This window comes from Xiphias gladius, chromosome 17 (assembly GCF_016859285.1).
Source record: "Xiphias gladius isolate SHS-SW01 ecotype Sanya breed wild chromosome 17, ASM1685928v1, whole genome shotgun sequence".
Taxonomy (NCBI): Eukaryota; Metazoa; Chordata; class Actinopteri; order Istiophoriformes; family Xiphiidae; genus Xiphias; species Xiphias gladius.
The window spans coordinates 4,732,966-4,755,876 of NC_053416.1; the positions used below are offsets into that span (position 1 = coordinate 4,732,966).

General features: G+C 44.5%; 1 protein-coding gene across 1 annotated transcript in view; it reads left to right on the forward strand.

Annotated features, from left to right (window-relative positions):
• The window catches only part of doc2b (double C2-like domains, beta), a 112,727-nt gene extending 90,491 nt beyond the window's left edge, over positions 1-22,236 (forward strand). Inside the window, exons 5-9 of the mRNA XM_040150906.1 lie at positions 360-486; positions 13,028-13,185; positions 17,306-17,387; positions 19,386-19,482; positions 21,893-22,236. Of these exons, the coding sequence (XP_040006840.1) occupies positions 360-486; positions 13,028-13,185; positions 17,306-17,387; positions 19,386-19,482; positions 21,893-22,026 (598 nt within the window). The 3' untranslated portion in view covers positions 22,027-22,236. The remainder of the gene's footprint in view (positions 1-359; positions 487-13,027; positions 13,186-17,305; positions 17,388-19,385; positions 19,483-21,892) is intronic.
• The last annotated feature ends 675 nt before the right edge of the window (positions 22,237-22,911 follow it).

Below are 22,911 nucleotides of genomic sequence, written 5' to 3' on the forward strand. Positions count from 1 at the left end.
ATGGGAAAATAATACAAATGTAAACAGGCCGAATGTACTGTGCACCACAGCATAATTCATTTCAAGCTGCACTAATTGAGTGAATAAGATGAGCGAGATGCTGTACGTTCCAGCATTGTTTAACAAGAAGCTCATGAAGGCCTTCTCTGCAGAACTACTAGGGTTTTATGTCAGCGCTATGAGGGCAGTGGCCTCAGGGGGTCAGTGGCAGCAGCTCTGGTGAGACCTGAACCCCCCCGTGGTGGAAGACGACTGGTTTTTTTTAACGGTGTTAAGACTCGACCTCGGAAGCAACGCTTTACCCCCGAGCCTCGCTTCATTAATGTCGTCCTCCGCCCACTTTGTTCTTCTCCTCCCAGGATTTCGGTGTGTGATGAGGACAAATTCCGCCACAACGAGTTCATCGGGGAGACGCGGATCCCCCTCAAGAAGCTGAAGCCCAACCAAATCAAAAATTTCAACAACTGCCTGGAGAAACAGTTACCGGTAAGTCCACTGTGCCACACACACACGTATTTGTGGTTTTTGATGTTGTTGTAAAGATGTGATTCTGCATTTTATTTTATATTTTTTTTCGAACTGAAAGATTAATGACCTTAAAGCACGGGAACAGAGGGCGTATTGTACAAATTTACATAATTAAAATTCACTCTCCAACAACCGTTACACCAGATCAAGTTTATAATATCTTTGCTACACACTCCTCTCTCTACTATACTTTAGAGTCCTGTTCATTCCTATACATTGCAAATATCAGTGTACCATACGTTACTCCGGCACATACAGTACCACACTAAACTGTATTGTACTACTCTATACTGCAGGTCACACGGGTCAGCCACAGCATTAACACCAGTTATGTGTTTTAATGCTGTGGCTGATCGGCGGGTACAGTGGCAGGAAAAAGGTTGCCCCCCCCTGCTACTGTGAATAGTTGGGCGAGTAAAAGACGAACTCATTTCCAAGAGCCATAACGTGAAAGATGACAGATTTCTTTAATGCCCCTGAGTGCCCACTGCTCGTTTCACTTGTCTGTTCTTTTAAGATCCTGTGCATATCTCAGTACATGGCCACATTCCTCAGTCGTATACATGGCACACCTACGGCACAAGTCGAAGCCCATATTACAGTGTTGAACCAAAGTAAATCCAAAAGACATGCTGGACAGTTGTTAACGATTTTCTTTAGTAAATCATTTTCACAAGAACAGCGTGTAACTTGTAACTACGATTTTTCTCTGCTGCGAGCCAGAGGAGAAGTCCGTGCCTCACACGGGAGACGAAAGCTCACTGCCTCCAGGAGAAGCTGTGCGAAACAAGGCGCAGTATGGGTTTTCCATATAGTGGGCTACATGTTGGTAATTGCAAGAAGATACAAGGGTATCCATAAGGATTTCATTTAAACCACATGATGGATTAGAGCGTTGGGTTTTGAGCCCATGAGTGGGGGGCGGGAGTGGATTATGTCTTTTGAGAGCATGAGAGTGGAGTGGAGTGTCATTGAACTCTGATTGAGTATCCCTTTCAAAGTGCCTGCACAGTTTATGGCTTTAAAAACAATAATCCAATGTAATTTTGGACAATCAATATTCGGAGTGCGGAGCACTGCCTTGCGTTTGGAGAGACAAAGTCCTGTTGCTCCTCTCGTATGCCGTGTTCTCTCTGTGGGAGCGTGAAATGGCATCCAAAAATACAAAATTACGTTCCTGCAAAACTGGTATCAAACAGCAAAGGCGCATCCACCATTCTGGGCCCTGATCTTGTCAAGGTTTATTTGATTTAAGTACACGCTACGCTTTCAAAATGACCATATTTCCAATGTGTACGGTGGTTATCATTTGTCACTCAATGATTACAGAGTAACGGTGCCAGCAGAAATCACAGTCACAGTCTCGCAGTCTCAATCTTTTTTCTTTTCTTTTTTTTGTTTCAAATCATAACTACTGGGTAAGGTAGTTTACAATTTGCATCATTACATCTCTAAACCTTTGACATATGACTCCAAAGTATTTCCATAGTGTTTTCGCACCAGGAAAAGCTCATCCTGACGGCGGATAACATGCTGTTTATGGCTGAAAATGCACCTTCACGGTGACTAAATGTGAAAATGATTTAGAAAATCGAGGCTAGAACCTGCTTGGAACCACTGCCTGCAGCTCTCCAGCAGGCATCTACATCGAAGAGTGGATGCATTGGACTCGCACATACAGTATAGAGCACGTGGCCTTTAATTCTTACAGTGCTCTTCGTTTTAGTAGGAATAAAACTGGGGGGAGGTTCCAGTAGACCCGGTAGCTCAGCGCATCGCAGCGGCTTTCAGTGCAAGTGTAGAGCCGATGTTTGAGTCAAACTCAATAACAGTTTTTTCAGGGGTTGTCTGTTCTGTTTCAGTTGCTATTTTGGACCAACCTGTCATTGGTCTCACCCTCGCCGAGCAAGGGAGAGTAAAAAGCCCAGTTTGGCGGTTTTCACGTAGAAATGCTACAAGGCAAAGTCGAGCTACGGCCGTTGCTGTTTACAGAGCGCTCGAGGCAAGAGGCTTTCTGCTCGGCTTGCTCTCGGGAAAAGCGGACAGGGAGCTCTGTCCGAAGACGGGATGTTGTTTTGCTGTGCCGGGGAGAGCAGAGCACCGACCATTTAATCAGCGGCTAGGGGTGCCTGTCTCATTGATGGTTTTGGCCTGACGGTGGAGCCTTTCGACTGGCTCGTTCCGCTCGTAAACAAGTCAGTCGGCCAGCGAACCTGTGGAATGGACCTGTCACAGGCTGAAATGTAGTTAAAGAAAACGCAGAAAACAGTGTTTCGATGTAACATAAAGGTCTGAAAGCATTTCTACCAAATTGATGCCATTTTTAATCAATATACCGTCTCATCAGTAAATCACCCAAATCGCTGTGAACACTGGGAATTTATAGCGTTAGTTTAAGTTTATAAATGCTCAAGATAGAACACCCAGACCAGCACCTATGAAGATGCAGTAATGGGGGCGGTTGGGCTCAGGCGGTAGAGCAGGTCGTCCACTAACCAGGTCGGGGGTTCGATCCCCGGCTCCTCCCGTCCGCATGTCAAAGTGTCCTCGGGCAGGACGCTGAACCCCAAATTTATCATCGGTGTGTGAATGTGTGCGTGTGTGAAACACTAGAAATAATTTCCAACTATTAAAGTCATACTTTAAATAAGTACAGGAATCATTATTAAGTTTCTTACTGAGTATTTTTGATCTTGTGTCTGATGATGAACAAATTCTTATGAATATATGATGCAGATTTTAAAAAAAAAAGTTAAAGTAAATGTTGGACTGTTTCCGCTGCCGAAGCAGAGAAGAGAAGAGAAGTAGTTCGTGTCCGATGAGGTCAATCTGACTGGCATCTTCATTCATCTTCATGGGAAATATTGAGCAGTGTGCGGATAATTTTCCTAAGACATCAGAGGGATTCGTTTTTATTTCCAATCATCGTCTCCTCGTGCTACTCGCAAGCTGCAGTGGTAGAATAAGAGTGTAAAGTCATCGACACCGTCGGGAACCCTGTCGGGAATGAAAGAATATCTGTTCAATTAAAATGAAGCTACAAAAGTTATCGTGTAGATTTGTAGTGTGATAAACTCTCCCTCCATTTATTAGAAGCTCTGTTTTAAAACCAGTGGACACATGGAAGGTCTCAAACAGCAAAACTATTTCGACTGAACTACTAAAATATCTATTGCTCTTTATAATTTGTCACTATATTGTAAACTCTCTGTCCCAGTGATCTGATTGGTCAGTATTCGGACTGTTGACAGGTTTTGATCTGTTGCTCCGATGTTAACCTGCAGTCCGGAGCAGTTACCACGGCGATGTGGCCCGGCGGGAAGTGGACCACCGTCGTAGCCCTGAAGACCCGGGGTTAAACCCGAAGTTACCTTCGCTAACCCCAAACCCTGCTTTGTAGTACAGGCCTCTGGGCAGCTGTGTCCGTGGAACCGTGGGGGGGAGGGGGGTCACAATGTTAGCGAGTGTAGTGCAGGGACACTAGGAGCCGTGCAGGGGGGGGCGATAGCCAATCAGGTGAGAGGCACAGGCGAATGTGTGGGCTCATCCCCAGCAGGTGTGGAGACTGCAGGCTGCCCCCACACTCTCCCCATGTGGCTGACACTGTTTTGTACACTTGTGGCTCTGGTACCTTTTTTTAATCATTAACTGTGTTTTATATTCACCCTAGTGTTTTTATTGTTCGGGCACCGTGGAGGTGCAGGCACCCTGAGGTATTCTATTTTTTAATCATTGATACAGTGGGTCTGCCATAACTTTAAAAGCTGAAAAGAGATGGAGGACTGATAGCTGGTGCGGAGGTATGTAATGTATTAATTTAACATTCCAAATTATCAGTGTTACCGCACAGAAAATTTGTAACCGTGCTCTGCTTGTCTACGGGTGGAGCCCTGACTGCCATTTATTTTAGTAGCGAGTGCTTTATTGTTCGTTGTAGAATTGATTTCGCTTAGTCCAGGGTTTCAGTTCTGTCTCTCTCGTGTTCCTTGTGCTGCCGCCGGTGGTGGCCTCCGGTCAGGGGGTTGTGGTCGGTGTGCTGGGAGTTCACTCGCTTTTGATGGTGATGCGCGGTGTGTGTGTGGTGGCACATTTTATTAGCACGGTGTTTTATTTGAGGGGTGTTTGGCTTTACGTGACTTTTATTCACAGGTCGAATACTCCCAGCGCCCCACCCGTGGCTGGTTTGGCTTTCTGGCCTCGGTGCGACAGTCTGTCCCCCCTTTTATTTCTTCCCCCTTTTCAGAATTTTAGCACACGTTTTAATAAATAGTCGGTTATGGCAGATAACCCACGCTAACTGTTTCTCCGCTCCTGCCAACAGCGCCAAATGGAAAATAGATGAACTGAGACACGAGGGCTTCAATGAAGAGGCCACAACAGTCAGCACCCAAACAATAAAAACTAATGGAAGACATACTTATTGATTTTTCCTTTAAAAAACAAAGAAAGAAAGAAAAGAAAACTGTGTTGTTCCCAAACAATAAAAACACTAAAAATGAATATAAAATATAGTTAGTGATTAAAAAAGGTACCAGAGCCACAAGTGTACAAAACAGTGTCAGCCACATGGGGAGAGTGTGGGGGCAGCCTGCAGTCTCCACACCTGCTGGGGATGAGCCCACACATTCGTCTGTGCCTCTCACCTGATTGGCTATCGCCCCCCCCCCCTGCACGGCTCCTAGTGTCCCTGCACTACACTCGCTAACATCGTGACCGCTCACCCATCTCTGTCCGTCCAACGGACGTGTCTGCCAGCCTGGACTCTGGACCGGCCACCAGAAGACAGAGAGGGGGGCCCGAACTGTGTAATGGCCCTGCAGCCTTATCTGGCGATGCATCTTGGCTCAGCGTCTCAATACATTCATCTGTTCCCCCAGCTCAGTCGGACACTGAAAGACTTGACTGTCAGAGACGACCACACATTTGTTAAAAATGGAAAATGGCCGCCTTAATTCCTGTTTTGGATAGCACTTTGTCTCGTTGCAGAGTATAGAGGGCAGTGTCTGGCTTGAGAGCGGAGGGGGGGGCATAGCACATTACAGGTACCACATAAAGATGTATAATAATAATGAGACTAAGAATAAAAACTAATAATTATAATAGGGTGAATAATAATACTACTAAAACTGAATATAACAATAATAATGATAATCATAATAATTGAAGCAGTGGGCGTTGAGCAGGATCACGGGGGCAGTAGGTGGTCTGCAGTCACAGATCCAGACTCTGCAGCACCGGGGGCAGAAATACCTGCACGAAGCGACAGGAGGAGAGAAGAGAGAGAGACGAGGAAGCACGAAACTACGGGAGAGAGAAGAAGTCAAGTTGGTAACGAGCACTGGTGGGATATGAATGCGTGCAGAGGGAGAGGAGGAGGAGGAGGAGGAGAGGAGCTGGGTGCGTTGAGGAACACAAAAGCCCAGCAGGAACATTGCTACTGTGCTGAATAGTTCACAAACAGCCAACAGAGGTTATGAGGGGGGGGGGTCGATAATGTTGGTCGGGCCATTAAAACTTCCAGCAGGTCCACAGAAACATATTTTGAAGAATAATGAAAACCCTGAACATGTGGACATTTATGGCCCCCAGAAGATGATATCTAATGATAATGATAACCCCTGAGCTTTCGTTTAGCGGCGCCATCAGGTCAAAATCTTTTCTTGAAGAGGCAGGGTGAAAATCGGCTCAGTGCTTTTTGCATAATCCCGCCGACGAACAAACAAACCAACAGACGCACACCGGTTAAAACATAAGCTCCTTGGCGGAGGTGATAAATAATAATTTAGGCTTTTTCTTCAACTTTGATTGTTGCTTATTTAGACATCAATATTTAATGTAACATAGAAATTCTTAAGATTTGAAACCAAGTTTCAGGTGCTTTAAAGGCACAAATACTAAACCAAAATCACTATGTTGTTTGCGCCATTTGATGTATGCGTGTAGTGGGCGTTATTAAGCATTGGAGCCCCCAGGGGTCTAAAACTTAGACTTTCATTCTTATTCCGTTTGAAAATAAGACTGGTGCCCGCAGCAATATTCTTTAAGGCAGCCAAAAAAATTCCAGTCAAAGGTTCTCTCATCTGATTTTACCTCCTCGGATATCAGCACTGTTTTTTCCATCCTCTCGCTATGGGATTTGTTGGTGAGTGAGTGCCAGTGCCCCGCCTCTTCTCTTCTCTTGCATCAGCACAATAGTCGGCGCCCCACTGTTCTCTTAGAGGTGTCGATCTGAGGGATCCTACCAGGACATTGGCAGGGGATGCACTTTGGCCCGGCTTCCTGTAATACATATTTACAGCGTCATGACCCCGAACTGCCCAGGCGGTGTTTTCAGAGAGGCTTAGTCATGACATGTGGCGCAGGAGAAAACCTGTGCTCCTCTAAGCATGTCAGGATTTTGTATTGTGAGGCTTTTGGCAGGGAAATAGGCAAAGGCAGAGACCCCCTTGCGGCATTTAAAGAAGGTTTTCCATATAAAAACTGGAATTGATGACTGCATTGTTCAGCAACCCGAACAATAGGAAAACTCCCCTTTATCCTGCGATATTACCAGACCTCGTTCCAGGTAATTCCTCTGTCTCCCTGGTAACCCCTAAGGGGCCGAGTAATACCTGGAACCCAGTCAATACATTTGGAATATTACCGTGTTGGGCTGCTACCTCTATGCTGCCTTGCTGTCGGTCTGTGGAGTGGAGCAGGCAGAGAGAGAGTGACGTATATCGCACTCCTTTATTTCGTACTGCAGCTATTTTCGTTCAGACTGATGTTTAGACAGTCACATCAGAGGTGTCCGGTTATACCGTGTGTTTAAATTCAATTAATGGACATCCTGTGGCCAATCTTAATTGAGTTTTCCCCCGGGCAATGGTACAATTAGCTGGAAGACGTTGAGCAAACACGCTACTGCGCAGCAACGTGTTTGCTCATGTACGTTTATTTTACAGGTTTGAGCGGATTGATGGAAATAGGAAAAGGAGACTCACAGAAGAAGCGGGAGTGAGCAGACCTAAGTCTGCGAAGAGCACAGGCCATGCAGCTGCAGACAGTTTTTGTGGTTTTTTTTGTTCCGTGATTAATGATGTTACATGGTAATCATTTGAGTCCTATTCCCCAATTTGTCCTTTGTTGGTATATGTTGTTTGAATGCCAGTTTAAGAAGATCTGCTCTTAGAGAAGGAAGGCTACCCAGGCTAAATGGATGGTCTGTGAGTGTGAAACGGAAAAGAAGACACGGAGTGCTGTAAAGATGTCTGCACTTGTCAGGTATGCCGACCTTGACGCCATCCGGGCAGCCCAAGGGGTTGCACTTCCTCCCGTGCTCGCTTTCCGCCTTGATACTGTTGTATTCCTGTCAGCCTCTTGTTTTGTCACAGACTTCCCAACTTCCCAAAGCGCGTCTTGTTAAAGGAGACGGGGAGACGGAGAGACAGAGACAACAGTGGCTTGTCCCATACATGGGTAAACAGCAGAGGAAGAGACGGGACTAAATGGATTTGACAGTAAACCGAGGCGGCGTCTGAAACATGTCGGCGTGCCAGATGAAATGGAGGGCGAGTCCACCAGTCCAGCGAGACATCATGCAAAAGTCATCTGTGATTCATGTAGAGAGAGTCAGTTCCCTGAAGATATCTGATTAGTATCCTGCTGTGGACACTGCTGGACTGGTTGTTGAGCACTGTCTCCTACACACAGTGCAAGACTGCGGAGGAGACAGAGGTCTGTGTCTGCAGAGGCTTTGTTTTGTTTTTTTTCTTCATTTCATTACTCTTACATTGTTTCTGAATATCGAGGACGTTTCAGGATGTCAGTGTTTATCAGTGAAGGCCAGAGCTTGCAGCTTGTAAGCGCAAACAGCAGCTTACTCTAGACCAAATCATAGCTCCCTATTCATGTGCACTGGTATATGTTTAAGCTGTGTTAACCAGCTACAAACAGCAGAAATACTTATCTTGCCTTGGGCTTTTTTTGACATAATTACTTTTCACAACTGGGAAAAGGTGTTTTTGGTTTTAAAAACCAAAGATTTGCATTTTCTTTCACCTGGTTTGTGCAAGCTCTCACAAGTTATACACGTTGCTACAAAACCTTTTCTTAAACTTTTTTTTTTTTTTTTTGGTCACTTTGGGGCGGCAGAAAAAAGTTTTGAACACAACATCCTCATAAATACGATAAGATGAACATGTAGCAGACAGTTGCTTGTTTACACATCCAGCAGTTACGGAGCTACATTATCATTCATTTGGAGTAAACCTGATGAATACAAGTCCAATATTCCCTCTCTTTCTGGTCTGTTTTGGGTCTCTACCAACTCCCGAGGGAGACATCAGGCTCTTTATCTGTTAAATGCTCCACTGTGTTCACCGGTTAGTTTGACGTCTGGTACCCATTTCCCATAATACCTCCACGAATGCAACACATCTCCCCCACACTGTCTCTGTTTCCCTCTTCCCACTGGGAATTGCGTGTCCTCTTGCAACATATGGCATGGATCAGTGGCACGATCAGAAATGTCCGAAGAACACCCAAGACTTAAAGGTGAACGCCACTGATTTTACACATCCAACTCTTTTTACAGGTCTCCGGGGAGTTCTACGTCACATGTGAAAAAAGTTGCATAAAGCCTTTTGAAGCTCCAGAGGGAGCTGCGTGAAGTCTGATAAACTGCCTCGAGGGCTGTCACTTGGGTCGGTGTCGGTTGTGGCTGAAGGCCCCGCAAATTTGAAGATAAAAAAAAAAAAAAAAAATCTGAGGGGTGTGGCATCAGAAACAAGTGATCCTACCAGACCTCTGCAGCCTGCTGCATCGATTTTGGTCATTTGTTTTAAAAAAAAGCGTGAGTCCAACAGTGTTGTGTGATTGCCATGCTAAGTCAGTGGAGGACTGTTGTACGATAGCGTTCTGAAAGTGCCGCGACTGTACTTGTCCTGAAAAACTATGGGTTTTGGGTTGGGTCTAGGCCCGGTAGCAGAGGGGTTAGGGGGCAGCGAGGTGGCAGCCGACAGTGTTGCTTCCTTCGACTGCTGGCTCCAAAGTCAGTAATGTTAAGAGGACCACAGGCTTTAACATAGAATCGGTCAAGTATTCATCAGTGCTATTTTTGAAGTCGTGACGTGTATTATAATATTGCAAATACAGATTTAACTTCAGAAACAAACTAATTTAACCTACTTTTTTTAGAACTATATGTCTCTTTAACTTAATAGCTCAGCTCAAATGTGAAGTAATTTGCAGTTTGTTATAAATGAGACAGAGAGGCGGAATGGGACAGAAAAGCCTAATGAATATCAATTTGAAATGGCACAAACCAAATTGGAAGAACTCACAGTCCTAATGTCCACATTTCCACTGGTCCATGCACTTTCAAGCAGCTCTTGATAAGCTTCAAGTTGTTAAGCCTCTGCGCCTCCGCTCTTCTGATATGGGGGGTCTTATACTGTATATGTGGTTAAAAATAAATGCTGATGTCTGGGAAAGCCCAGCGCGCATTCACGCAATCAGCAGCCGTGGGAGTGTTGCTGGTAAATTGCATTTCTAAGTCACTGGGCATAGCAGTGAAAAAAAAAAGGGGGGGGGGGAGAAAACAAAGCTCAGATAGCTCCTAAGGGGCCTGAGCTGCATTTCTGCGAAAAAAAAAAATCATACACTCGAGTTTGGAGTGTACTTTTCTTTCTGGGGAACTCTCCAGAGCACTGAAAGATTGTGGAAAAAAAGACAGCCACAGAGCCACATGATGAATGGCCGGCAACTGCAGGGGTCGACTTCACCAATAAGCAAGTACGGACCGAACTGACTGACTGATCATATGGTCAGTTTTAACTGCACCCTCACGTGGGGAAGAGCTGCCAACTTTCAGATCCTCAAAAAAAAAAAAATCACTGAATGAGCCGGTGCTGCAGCAGACGACGGGCAGCCATTCGATTCAGTCAGTCAACCGACCGACAAATCAGTTGATCCGTTAGTCTTTGTAGGCTACATTTTCTACATAGCAGGCAGTTTAAGGAAAATCAGTATCGAGATAAAAGATAAAGTGCACGAGTTGTGTGATTTTGTAGCTAAGCCAAACCCAACCCTAACCCAAGTGCTTTTTGTTAGTTAGACCTGATCCCAGACGGGACTGTTGATGCAAACTCAGGCCTCTGGTGTGACAGTCACGCGCTTTGCACACCTGACATCCACCCCTGCCTCCTACCTGTGCAACCCTGTCTCTGAGAAATTACATATGTGTACAACTAAACTGCAACAGCAAATATGTTTTGTAGGAAACGTAATTGAAACCATGTTACCATGTTATTTTCTACTAACGTAATGAAGATATGTTGTTAACTTGCCTATAAAATGTTCACAGATCATATCCATCTGTAGTGACTATAGCATTATTAAACTTTGTTACGGGTGTGTTTACACTCTGGCGGCACTCGGTTAAACTTTGTTATGGGTGTGTTTACACTCTGGCGGCACTCGGTTAAACTCTTTAAACTCGGTTAAAGATCCTGGTCTGGTGTAATATAGAAAAAGTTCACAGTCACTCCAGACACGACGTGTTTAATTAAATTTAACCAAATCCAGAAATCCTTGCCTAACCTTCCTGCTTAAACCTAACCTCAGGCGGGACTCTACTGCTGTTAAGAAATGTAGCACTCCATTCGTTCAAGAAAAAAAAAAGAAAAAAAGAAAATTGCCCCCGAACATAATCCAGCCGGTGATTGCGTTTCTAGCAAATAAGATTCGCTGTTGTGGTTTACTTGTAAAGAAAATTTCTCGGAGCTCGGGTTGCCCTGGGACGCTGGTGCAATACATAAATGTAGCGCTTAATTCATTCGAGAAAAAAAACAAAACATTGCCTCCGAACATAATCCAGGCAGCGATTACATTTGACACCACAAACCCAATAATTGGGAAAACACTTTAGTACCACAGAAATGTAATTTCTAGGAAACAGGGTTGTCCAGTCCAGTTCCTTCCTGCATACTTTGTTGAACTCCGGCTCAGAGGTGACGTATCAAAAAAGGAGAGAGGTCGCAATTCAGAGTCAACCCCAAATCACCAAATCCAGCCCTGATTCCAGAGTCCGGAGCCACAGGAATGAAAGTCGTGCCCCGTTTATGTGCAGCTCAAGAAGACGAAGAAGACGAAGACTGCGATGCATTATACATGCAATGCATGTGATGAACAGACTCTCAGTGTGAGTCCACGATTAGTTCTGCAACCGTGTAGGAAGATAAGAAATCTACTTCCACTGCCTGGTTCCAGTTAAAATCATTATATGTAGTTTCCAGCTGTCCTTTTTGGGATACCGGGAATGATTTGCATGATTGTTAACGATACAAATGATAATCGACGAGAACAAAGGAGACACAAGCTTTTTTCTTATGTTGTGGCGAGCACATACATATTTTGCAGCCAAGGGAGCTCTTCTCTTCCGCAGGGATGCGGGGAAGTTTACCCTCATTTGTGTGGCGGGAGATTTCTGGACATACAGTAGGACGGTGGCCTCGTGAAGGAATTCTTATTCTCTTATCTGAGAGGAGGCGTGCCATTTTCAGTGGCCGGGCTGTGGTCACCGGGCCGTTTAGTCTCTCGGTGTTACTGCGGGTGAGAGAAGGCTTAACTTTGCCGCTGTCTTTGAGGCATCCTATTGTGTTTCTCTCCTGGCGCTTCAAGTGAATTTCCCACATCTTCAGTCTTATCTCGGGTTTAGCGGGGCAAAGATGTTCGCCAGCTGTGGACCGAGGCGACTGGTAAGGGTGTTGTTAGCAGGTAGGGGTTATCCGGCGTGACTGACACGGATGCAGTGGCATATCAGGGAAGCCGACAGCTTCAGACGATTGTCTCCTGGTGGTCTTAAATTCAGACATGGCCACATCACATTTAATTCTGAATCACTCACACGGACAGGAATGTTTGAATTCATTTGTCGGGACCTGAACGTCTGGCTCTCAGGCTGAATGAGAAGGCGAAGATGGGGTGTTTGGAATGAAAATAGGCACAGTCTTGGCACACAGGCCATGTGTTAATTCAGATGTTTATCTTGTCTCTAAAGAACATGGCAAATTAATTTTGATGAGGCTATTAACTCACCATCTACAGCGGAGATGGCATCAATCAGCCAATCAGTGTTTTGGCTGATTTTTCAAGACACACAGCTCTCAAGAAGGCAAGTGCCGTAGCTGCTGCAGACCCTTAATGACACCGACTTACTTTAACAAAATACTTGACAAAAGGACAAAGAAAGTACTGGGATTTGAAAAAAATAAATGAATTAAATCCATGGTTGACATGGTGAGAACATTTCCAGGTAATGATTTTGTTTTCCACATGGATTAATGCCATTTTGGAAATTAAAGCTTTTGGTTATCTTCCAAATGACAATGGTGCCAGAAATGAGAAAACATCTGCCTAAAATGATACTCGTGTGGGCCTGAGGGGAAGCCCGGCTGGCAGTGTTTGTTACGAGAGCTGGTCGTTATTCCTAAACCTGGTCATTTTTTTATCGCTGCAGGTCAACAAGACAGAAGACAAATCCCTGGAGGAACGAGGACGCATCATGATTTCTCTGAAGTACAACACCCAGAAGTCTTGCCTGGTTGTGGGCATCATACGCTGTGCTCACCTCGCCGCCATGGACGCCAACGGCTTCTCCGACCCCTACGTCAAAACGTCAGTATTGTACGCAGTCACAAACAGGCTCTAGGTCTCTTCAATCAGCTATAAGAATAATTGACCTAAACTTAAAGGATAATTACAGTTTATCGTAACCAGGGGTGGGGCCAGACAGGTGGAATCTGATCTCCCCCTACCAGATCCGGTAGGCGATAGGTAGTTGGCTTAGTGTCATGAATGGATTACTGACCGGCCTTACCAGGTACAGGCCGAGGGTCCCTGGACCAGAACCTCTATATGAACTGACTGTTAACCTTTCTCGTTGGACTGACCACAAAAAGATGCAAAATGACCACAAAGAGGCGAAAAACAACTGCAAAGGGACACAAAACGACCACGTTGACAAACCAAAGGATGATTACAATATTTAAAGTTGTTTATTTGGAATTAATTTATTATACTTAATAAACAATGTAACTGTTAATAATCTACGGTGAATTATTGTCGGCAACCGTGGCTTTAAACTCGAGTCAGAACACATTTTTACTCATTTTATAAATGTGCCCCCTTTCTTTAAAACTGTGAATTAGTTTTAAACTATGAAATGTGGACCCAAGCCATGACAAACCAGAATTTGTCCAATACAGGATATGTTATTATTAGGTGTGCAACTAACTATTACTTTCATAATTTGTAAGTTATCTCCTTGATTAACTGATTCATGGTTTTGTCTATAAAACGTTAGAAAATAGTGACAAAATGAATAATGTTCACAGTCCGAATTTCCCAAGGTCCAATGTCTTAAAACGTTTTGTCTGAAGAATAACTAACTAAAAAATAAGTTGATCAGTTAATCATTCACTTTAAAAAAAAAGTCTGTTATCAAAACCGTTGCTGTTTAACTGACTAACCATTTCAGCGCTGCTGATTATTATGAAATGTTGTTTTATCTAGCTTCTTTACACAACAACTGAGATTATTGCAGGTCATTTTAATTTCTTTCCGGCTGTTTTCAATGTTTTTCGAAAGTCAGATTTTATTTTTTATTTTTTTTTCATAACGGCATTTTTCAAGTGATTGTTTTATTTCATGATGTCATTGGTGCCCTGCTCATCCAGACAAAAGCAACAGCCAAGCACATAACTCGACTCTGTTATGAAAGTGGAATCGTGTGAAAAAATTGGGGAAGTTGGTGTAGTGAAATAGAAACAAACTCTGAAGAAAAAATTGGGGGTCCTTTTGGAAGAATAGAAAATACAGGAAGAAAAATTAATTACACATTTACATATTCACTAAGAATTCCAGATGTTCACACTTCACAACTGAGTTGATCTTTAGTTTGGTCCTTCAGGTATAAAAATAAAACTAAATTTGTTGTGGATACTTCTGCGGTATCAACAACCAATCACATGCATTCATTGCCATCAACCGAAAATCTGACCTCACGACTGCCTGAGAGGAAAGTTCAGAGGGGGGGGGGGTCACCAACATCATTACAAATCAACCCCGAGCCTTCGTGAACAACAACGACTTTTAGTTGTTAAGACGTCCTGCTCTCGAGCAAAGTGTAAGACAGACTCATCATCCTTAAGTCTACCAAAAACCAGTATTGGTATTATATATGTATTTCTGACTTTAAGGAAGCACTTGGGAATTTACAACATACATTATTCACAAACATGGGTTGAGTCCACATAAAGCAACCTGTCCACTGATTGTTCCTCTCGACCAGCCTCTCTCCTCAAAACACCGGATGCTCATCGTATTTAATGCTATTTTTAGAGGACGTACACTGTAGAAGTGCTGAGATGGATTAGCTGGCAGTGCTGATGTTTTAGCAGAAAAGAGGTAAACTAACTGATTATCAGCAGCATGAAAGATACGCAGCACAAGGGGCCATCCGTAGGGCTGCAGTTTGAAGGAGAGTCCTATTTATCACACATGAACATTTCCCACGTCTTTCATCTGGCTGAGCAATGAAAGTGCAATTAATTTCCGACTCTGCTGTGCACACCTCGAGAACAAAGGCACAACTCGTTTCGGAGGAGAGGGGCTGGCAAGGTTTTTCCAACAGTCTGAGGTCGAGAAAATCTCCCTGAAGCTTGAAGGACACGCTGGCAGATAACAAATTTACTAAGTGGCTCGTGTGAGTAGGAGTAAAGGAAATATACTCTGTCGCCAACCAATGTCTAGCAAGACCCATGCATCAAGTCGCAGCTGTCACCTGGACGGAAAAATGTTTTGCCCTGTTGCGTTGGTAATGTTGGGAAGATCCTTAAAACGCACGTGCTGTATGAGTGCAGAATGCATGCATTAGTCGAGAAGGTAGAGGAGTACGTCATGAAAGAAGAAAGGTTAAATGCCCTCCTCAACCGCTCCTCTGTCAATGACGAGTGCATTTCGTCAAGCTTAGATGTAGAGATATTTTTTTAAAGAAACGAGTATTCAGTTCGAATGCTCCGTTGCTGGAGAGAAGCGCAGTGACATAACACGTAAAACCATTGTACTGCACACTGTGCATTGTTTGCATCCTGATTTTCACTCGGTTGTCCCATTACATGACAACAACAACAACAACAATTAGGTTCGCTGCAACATCCTCATCAACAACAATTTCAGCCCCCGTTCCCCCACGGGGTAAGTTGGTGCGCAATAACCCACTTAGCCACCCTTTAAGTCCCCTTGTTACCTTGGGAAATTGAAGTCTGGCAAAGTCTGACGAGCATGTAAAAGGGGAGAGTGACGTGACGAGCTGCTGTAATTGCTTACTAGATTGAAATATACCACATCAGAATGAGCATTATTGTCTAAAGCTGGTTTTTGGCCAAACGAGCAGAGGCACTAAACAGCATCCAGTGCACAGGGCTTGACATACGTACGGGCCGCCTCGCGCGTGACTTACAGCATGTAGGCGAAAACGGAAACAAAGGGCCTGCCCGCACACGCACGCACGCACACACCGGCGGTAACACACGCGGTGTGTTGCCTGCACCCGGAGCAGCAGTGCCGCTAACAATCGGTTTTCAGTCAGTGCAAACTGGAACGGATACGTAACCGCAATGGTACATGCTTTGGGAGCATCAGCAAGACCTCGGCGAACCAAAATAGAGTCAACTTCCATTTGTGTCTTATATTTCACAACATGCACTCGGTTGCCAGTTTATTAAGTACACTTAACCGAAGCTGATGCAGTCTAATGCAACAGCCCTGCAATAAACTGTAGCTTCACAATGGTTATAATGTTCAGCTTTTGTTAAAACAGTTTCAGAGAGTTGTTCCTTCAACACTTGGTGCAGTTAAATCGTATTGCGTTACACTGAAATAATCCAGAACCTCTCCAAAACAGTTTAAATAAAAAAAGGAGCATTATAACTGCAGGGCTGTTGCATTGAACTGCATTAGTTTTGACTAGGTGTGCCTAACAAACTGGCAACCGAGTGTAGCACGACTTAAAGTGCCTCACAAATATCTAATACGAAAGGAGCACAAGAACACACAAAGCAACGTCGTGAAGGTAGTAAACGAAGCCATAAAACCTCACATTGAAAATACAAAGATTTATAGATTTAGGTTTTACGTGAACCACACACTGGAGATCTCCGCTGCTCTGATGCAGTGGGAGTATCAGCTGACACTGGAAATATCTTACTGTTGTGAGGCGAGGTGTCTTCACCACAAAATAAAGTAAACTTCTGGTCGGTACGCTAACAACACGTGTAGGACATCAGTCATGATAGAGAAGGGTTGATGACACCAGAGAGTCTATGTGTTACCGACTGAGGGGGGAAAAAAATGTCTTAAATAAACCGGTGGAGTCTGTAAAGTCAGAAAATGTAGTAATACCATGTAGTGTGTGTGTGTGTGTGTGTGTGTGTGTGTGTGTGGTGAAACGCAGCTGTGCGCTTGAACGTAGGGCAGTACCACAGCCCCCTCTGGAGGACAGAACAATATCACAGCTGAGAAAACCCAGCGGCGTGTGCTGCTTTTACCCGGCATTGTGTTGCGTTCACGGATCAGCCCCGAACATCGACACACAGTTTTGAATGTGTTTCCCTCCTTTGCTGCTCCGGCCACGGCAGAGTGGCGGGTCGGTAAGAGCTTGGGGGTCAGGTCTCAGCGCAGCAGGTGCCTCTACTAAGTCTCGCTCCCTTTTCTCCCCCGCCCTGGTCTCCCACAGGTACCTGAAGCCCGACGAGAATAAAAAGTCGAAGCACAAGACTGCCGTGAAAAAGAAGACGCTCAATCCCGAATTCAACGAGGTATAAACCCACGTCCTACTTCGACCTTGCTCTGATTTCCTCACATGTGTCTCCTGTTTTCTTTTAGCTAAATTGAGTGTTTACCCGATGCTCCAATGTGCCGCGCAACCTCCGTAACCCCCTGGACCCGCAAAAAAAAAAAAAAAGCCATTTGGAGAGGGCACGGCTGTCAGATTGAACAGAGGCGCCTCTTTTTTTTTTTTTTTAAATCCATCACAAGAGGACTTGTTGAGAGAACCGAAGCTGCCTGCGAAGACGCGGCGCGGGTGTCTCCCGGCAGTTACCGCGCCGCGCCGCGCCGCGCCGCACCTTCTTCCCCTCGGCCACCGTAAATCCTTGACGCGTCCCACCGGCGTCTGGGGTCGTGAGGCGTTGACGCAAAACGCCCTTGAAAACACGAAAGTGTGTCCGAATGAAACTTGACGTGATGTCCCGCGGTCTTCACCATTTGTTTAAAGGCCCCGAGGACACATTTTTCTTAATCCAGTTTTTGAGTGATGATCGCACATATTTCTCCCGAGGTTTTAACAGTTTTTGTTTCTTTTTCCGTTTTTGTGTTTTTGTCCTCGCTTTTTTTTTTTTTTTTTTTTTTTGAGTGATTTAACGCGAGCAGTTTCATTCGTAAAAAGACGATGTCACTTACTTTCACGCAGCCGGAATCGAAACGTAACAGTAGTTGCGGGGGCCGTTCCTCATTTTTGCCAGGCCGGCGTCTTTCAAACCACACCCAGTGGACAGTCCTGTCTATGTCCATGTATGTCAAACTCCAATGATGCCTAAGAATGTTTGTTTCAAAACTTTAACCTTGATTGTTGCTTATTTACTCATGAATATTTAATATATAGATTATAAGATTTTCAGGAGCTCGGAATCGATCTCTAATCAATATTTTTACACTAACACAGGAGGAAAATGACTATCGTAGTGACAAGCCCGCATAATTGCTAGATGCGAGAATTACCACCGACTCCACTGGCATCTTGTAGCTGCCAGGGCAGCTGAGTTTGTAACCGGCGTGATTGACTTTGAGTGCTGTTGAAATCAGAAAATGCATTTCCAGAGTCCCCGAAGACCCGGGCATGTTCCGCAGAGCGATGCCAAGCATGTTTCCAAGGCCGAGCAGGCCCCTCGGTGTTTCATGGCACGGGGTAACTTGGCTCGGAAGTACCCGCCATTATGCGAGCGGACGGCCCCGGCCAAACACGCACACAGGCCAGCAGCTTGACATTTCCTCTGACATTTTTTGCGCCCGTATTCCTCCGTCACCTCTTGGCCTTTCCGTCAGAGGCAAGCGGTGGGGTCTTTCTCCATATCGAGGCATTGACTTCATTAAGGTGGAGCAGTAGCCTTGACTGAACTCACAGACTGAAATGCAGAATAAATGCTCCGGCTTTGCACGGTGCAAATTGTTATCACAGAAAACAATTTGTTTCATTTAGTGGTCAGTGTACTTTATTGATTACACTGTCATTCTCTTAAAGTACCCCACAATGTGCCTCGAATTTTGTTTCCTCCGCTGTTCCCATCGAGATACTTCCGACACGTGTAGTATGTACTGAATGAGTCTATACAAGGGTCCTGAACAAATAGGACTGACTGAATATTTGACCATGAGGTGAATGACTCCCTGAGAGTGAGAAAATGGCGCAGCTACTGCACCGACGTTAACCCGCGTGTTATTCTAAAAAAAGTTCAAACTCAATGAGGCGCTCACAATTGTGTGAATCAATTTCGCCAGAAAAATAAAACAAATGTCAGTTGCATTCAGGTTCGTAATGATAATTATGCAAACCAACGCCGTGCAGAGGAGTGTTTTGTTGTGAAGGTGGCGAAGCAGAATCGACTCTTATTCAACAATTTCAAAAACCTTTGAATCTACAAAGGCTTCATCCTTTGTGGCAATCTGAAAAGATGAGACGTGTAATCGTGATTGTCTGTGATCACACCGGAGGGAGGAACTGCTGGAGCTCTTATTCTCTGCTGTTCTGTTCTCGGTAGGAGTTCTGCTATGACATAAAATATGCAGACCTCACCAAGAAGACCCTGGAGGTGACCGTGTGGGACTACGACATCGGAAAGTCCAACGACTTCATAGGTAAGCAACGGTGGGCCGTGCTCAGGCGTGAGGACGATGTGGTGATGAGTTGAAATATCTAGACTCGCCATTCGTCAGCCTCCGCAGCCACCACTGGCCTTCTGTCCCGTCTGAGTCTGCTGTCCGTCTGGCCCCTCTCTTTGGCTGGAGGCGGAGAGAAAACATGCGAGCACCGAGCCACGCTAGGAACTAGCTGGCCTGCCGTCACGTTCTCATGTCAGGTTGAACAAACTGTACTGATGACCGAACCTGCTTCAAAGCGCTCTCTCTCTAAAGTTAGTAGGCAATAAGAGGCCTTTGTCCCGCTTAGAACCATGAAAATGAAAAACAGTTTGGGGAAAAAAGACATGAATAAAGGAACTTATCAGAAAAATGACTAGACTGGGAAGGAAGCCTCTCAGCAATTTATGCATGAATGTTCCTTCTTCACTTTGGAAATAGTTGTTTGCCAAAATAATCTTAACTAAAGTTTCACTGGGAGCCACGGACACTCTGTCCTTCTGATGAAGACCATTAGAAACCCTAGAAAAAGCTAGTAAGTGGACCTCGAGTCGAGGTTGTTTTGCCATACTCTTACAGAATGATTAGCTTTGTCATAAGGAAAACGTTTTCTGCTATCCTTCCCATGAGATCCAGCCTGATAATCAAGTGTCATTTCATCCATTCATCCTGACATTTTGCTCACACCAGGGGATTTCCGTTCGGAGGGGGGAGATTGTGCTTTGTTTTGCCCCAGACAATCAGCAGTGATTGATGTATGAGTCTCACCAATGTTGTTTTACGACACAGAGGCTGTGATAGCAGTCGCTAGAAGCAGTTAACTGAACATTTCTCACTATGTTCAAAGATATACATCAATTTAAGAGTTGTTATCTCTGTAGTGGACCTAAAACTACCTGTACAGCTGTGCTGATCGCATCCACGCTGGATGCCATTTTTTTGTCCACTTTTCTCTTTTTATTTTGGATGCATCATGGATGTGGCTATGCAGCTTGCTAGCCATGTCGGAAGACAAAGTCCATTTCATGACCCCAGGAAAACTGGACCCCTGACCAAGCCGGCCGACTTCCCATTGGATTTATGGCTCACCTTTTCACAGCTGCTCCTTTTTTTTAACGATCGTATGTGGGGAAATATTGGTTTTGGTTCACTGCGCGCCACACATTAATGCCACACTGGGTGCGGCCACTATATCAAAAATCATCTCGCAGCCCAGAGCGTTCCCCAGGGGCTCGGTTCAACGCGCTTAATTCGGCCTGTTGCGGTCTGAATGGTCGACACCCATCGATGGGCACAATACCAGAACTGTTTGAATCACTGAACAGATCCTAGTTGTGCGCAGTGATTTATAGGTCTGGAACCAGGCTACCAGTGACCTGCATCATGGTGGCTAGCGTTAAGCGGCAGTACATATACAGGTCCACGCATTAAATTCCATCACCATCTTCCAGCTCTTCGGTGCTAAATCCGTGGATCCATCCTCACAGACGAACACGCAGAGGCCTGCACGTCCTGAGGTGTACCATCCCTGTTGCTCTGGAGGCTTTTTAAGTTTTGAGTACTCAGCTTTAGCCGTAGCTGTGATTAGCTAACGACCCACTAAGCACATCACCAACTTTCTATCTGAGTCTTCTGATTTTATGTCGATTGTTCTTACCATTTATCATAGGATTGTTTTACCTGGTGATTTTAACTTCCATGTCAATAACACCAGTGACCAACCCTGGGAACACATTAGACTTGGTTAAGACACAGCTTTACTTCACTGATTATTTGATACCATATTTACTGACCTGTTATCAGTGAGTAAAACACTTCATAGATCAGTTATAAGTCATTTATCGGAACGAGTTGATAAACTTGTGAAAAAAACTCTTTGGTTTACTGTTTATTCTCCTCCAGCATGACACTTACTTCATCTGCAGAATGGATGGTTTATTACAAAACAGACCTATTACACCTCATTTATTACTTACAAATTTGCATAACTGCTGTTTTCATGACATTTTCGAAAGAGAAAAACTCATGATGTATGAAATAAATGCTGAGGTTCATTCCTGATCGTGGAAGCCGCAGATGACACAACAGTCTCACCCAAAGGGCCATTTACTAGCTGCTCTGATATGATCAATAGCTCCGGGAAAGCTACGAAATGGACCTTTAGGGGAGTTTCGTTTGTTGTCAAAATTATACATGAACCACTAATAAATCAAATTATAAACACTCTATAAAGGGTGTTGTTTTGCAGAGTGCTGACCAACGTAGCATCTTTAGTTCCATTCCGGTTTTAGCTGTTTCGTGCTGTTACTGAGACATTATAATGATTTTCTATTGTCACACATCATGAAGCTCCTGCATGTTTTGCTAAGGACTCCTTAATGAATCATACTGTTTTTGCGCCTTCTTCCAGGTGGTGTATCTCTGGGTATCAATGCAAATGGAGAGAGGCTCAAACACTGGTTTGACTGCCTCAAAAACAAGGACAAGAAAATTGAGCGCTGGCACACGTTGACCAATGAATTACCTGGTACTTTAAATGACTGAAGACCCACATCCTGTCGTCCAGTCCTGTTAGCCCCAGTTCCCCCCCCTGGCTGCACCAGATAGGACTCCTGCCTTCATCTCCCTGACTCCTCCAGCCAGATCTTCTTCTCTGGATGTTTTTCCTCACGTTGGCCACAGCGACCTGTGACACCTCTCTTTGGGAATACATTTCCTCTCAACAGGGCTCAATTAAAAATACCCAAAACCTTATGCTTGGGCTCAGCAACACCTTTACAAATACAGTAGGGTTTGCACGGCTACTCATTTATTTTACTTTTAAGAGAAATTCAATCAATTGAATCGATCAAATGAGTTATAGTTTTGAAATTTTTAAGCTTCATAATTCTGATTTCCTGTATGATCAGCGAAAATAAAAGGAGCAAATATTTTCTATTCAATTAGATCTATCACAGGAGCTAAATGATTTACCAGTGATTCACCTATCCCTAAAACAACACAAATAAAGCCTTCATACTCTCTTCTTGGTGGCTGTGAAGTAAAACAGAACTGTATGAAACAGGGGTAAAAGATCGGCAAATCTAACAAAGGATGTAGCAAAATTTCATACTGCTGGTGTAATCAGAAAGGTTTAGCTGAATAGTTCCTAATCTTCTCAAGTAAACCTCTCATATTCGGTCTGCTTGACCCTAATATTTAGCGTTGTAGAGGAGCAGCTGAATAAAAGAATCCGCCACACATTTGAAGATGTTGCACTTTCATGCAGTTGTAAAACTGTTGAGTAGTGCAGGTCCTGCTGTCGCTCACCCCTCATGTAGGTGGCTCCCACACATGAGGGGCCAGCAACAAGATGTTTGTTTTGGAAATCAGGAGAGTTTATCCTTCAGTTGCAGTCGTTTGGACAGGTGAGAAAAAGTGTCACACGAA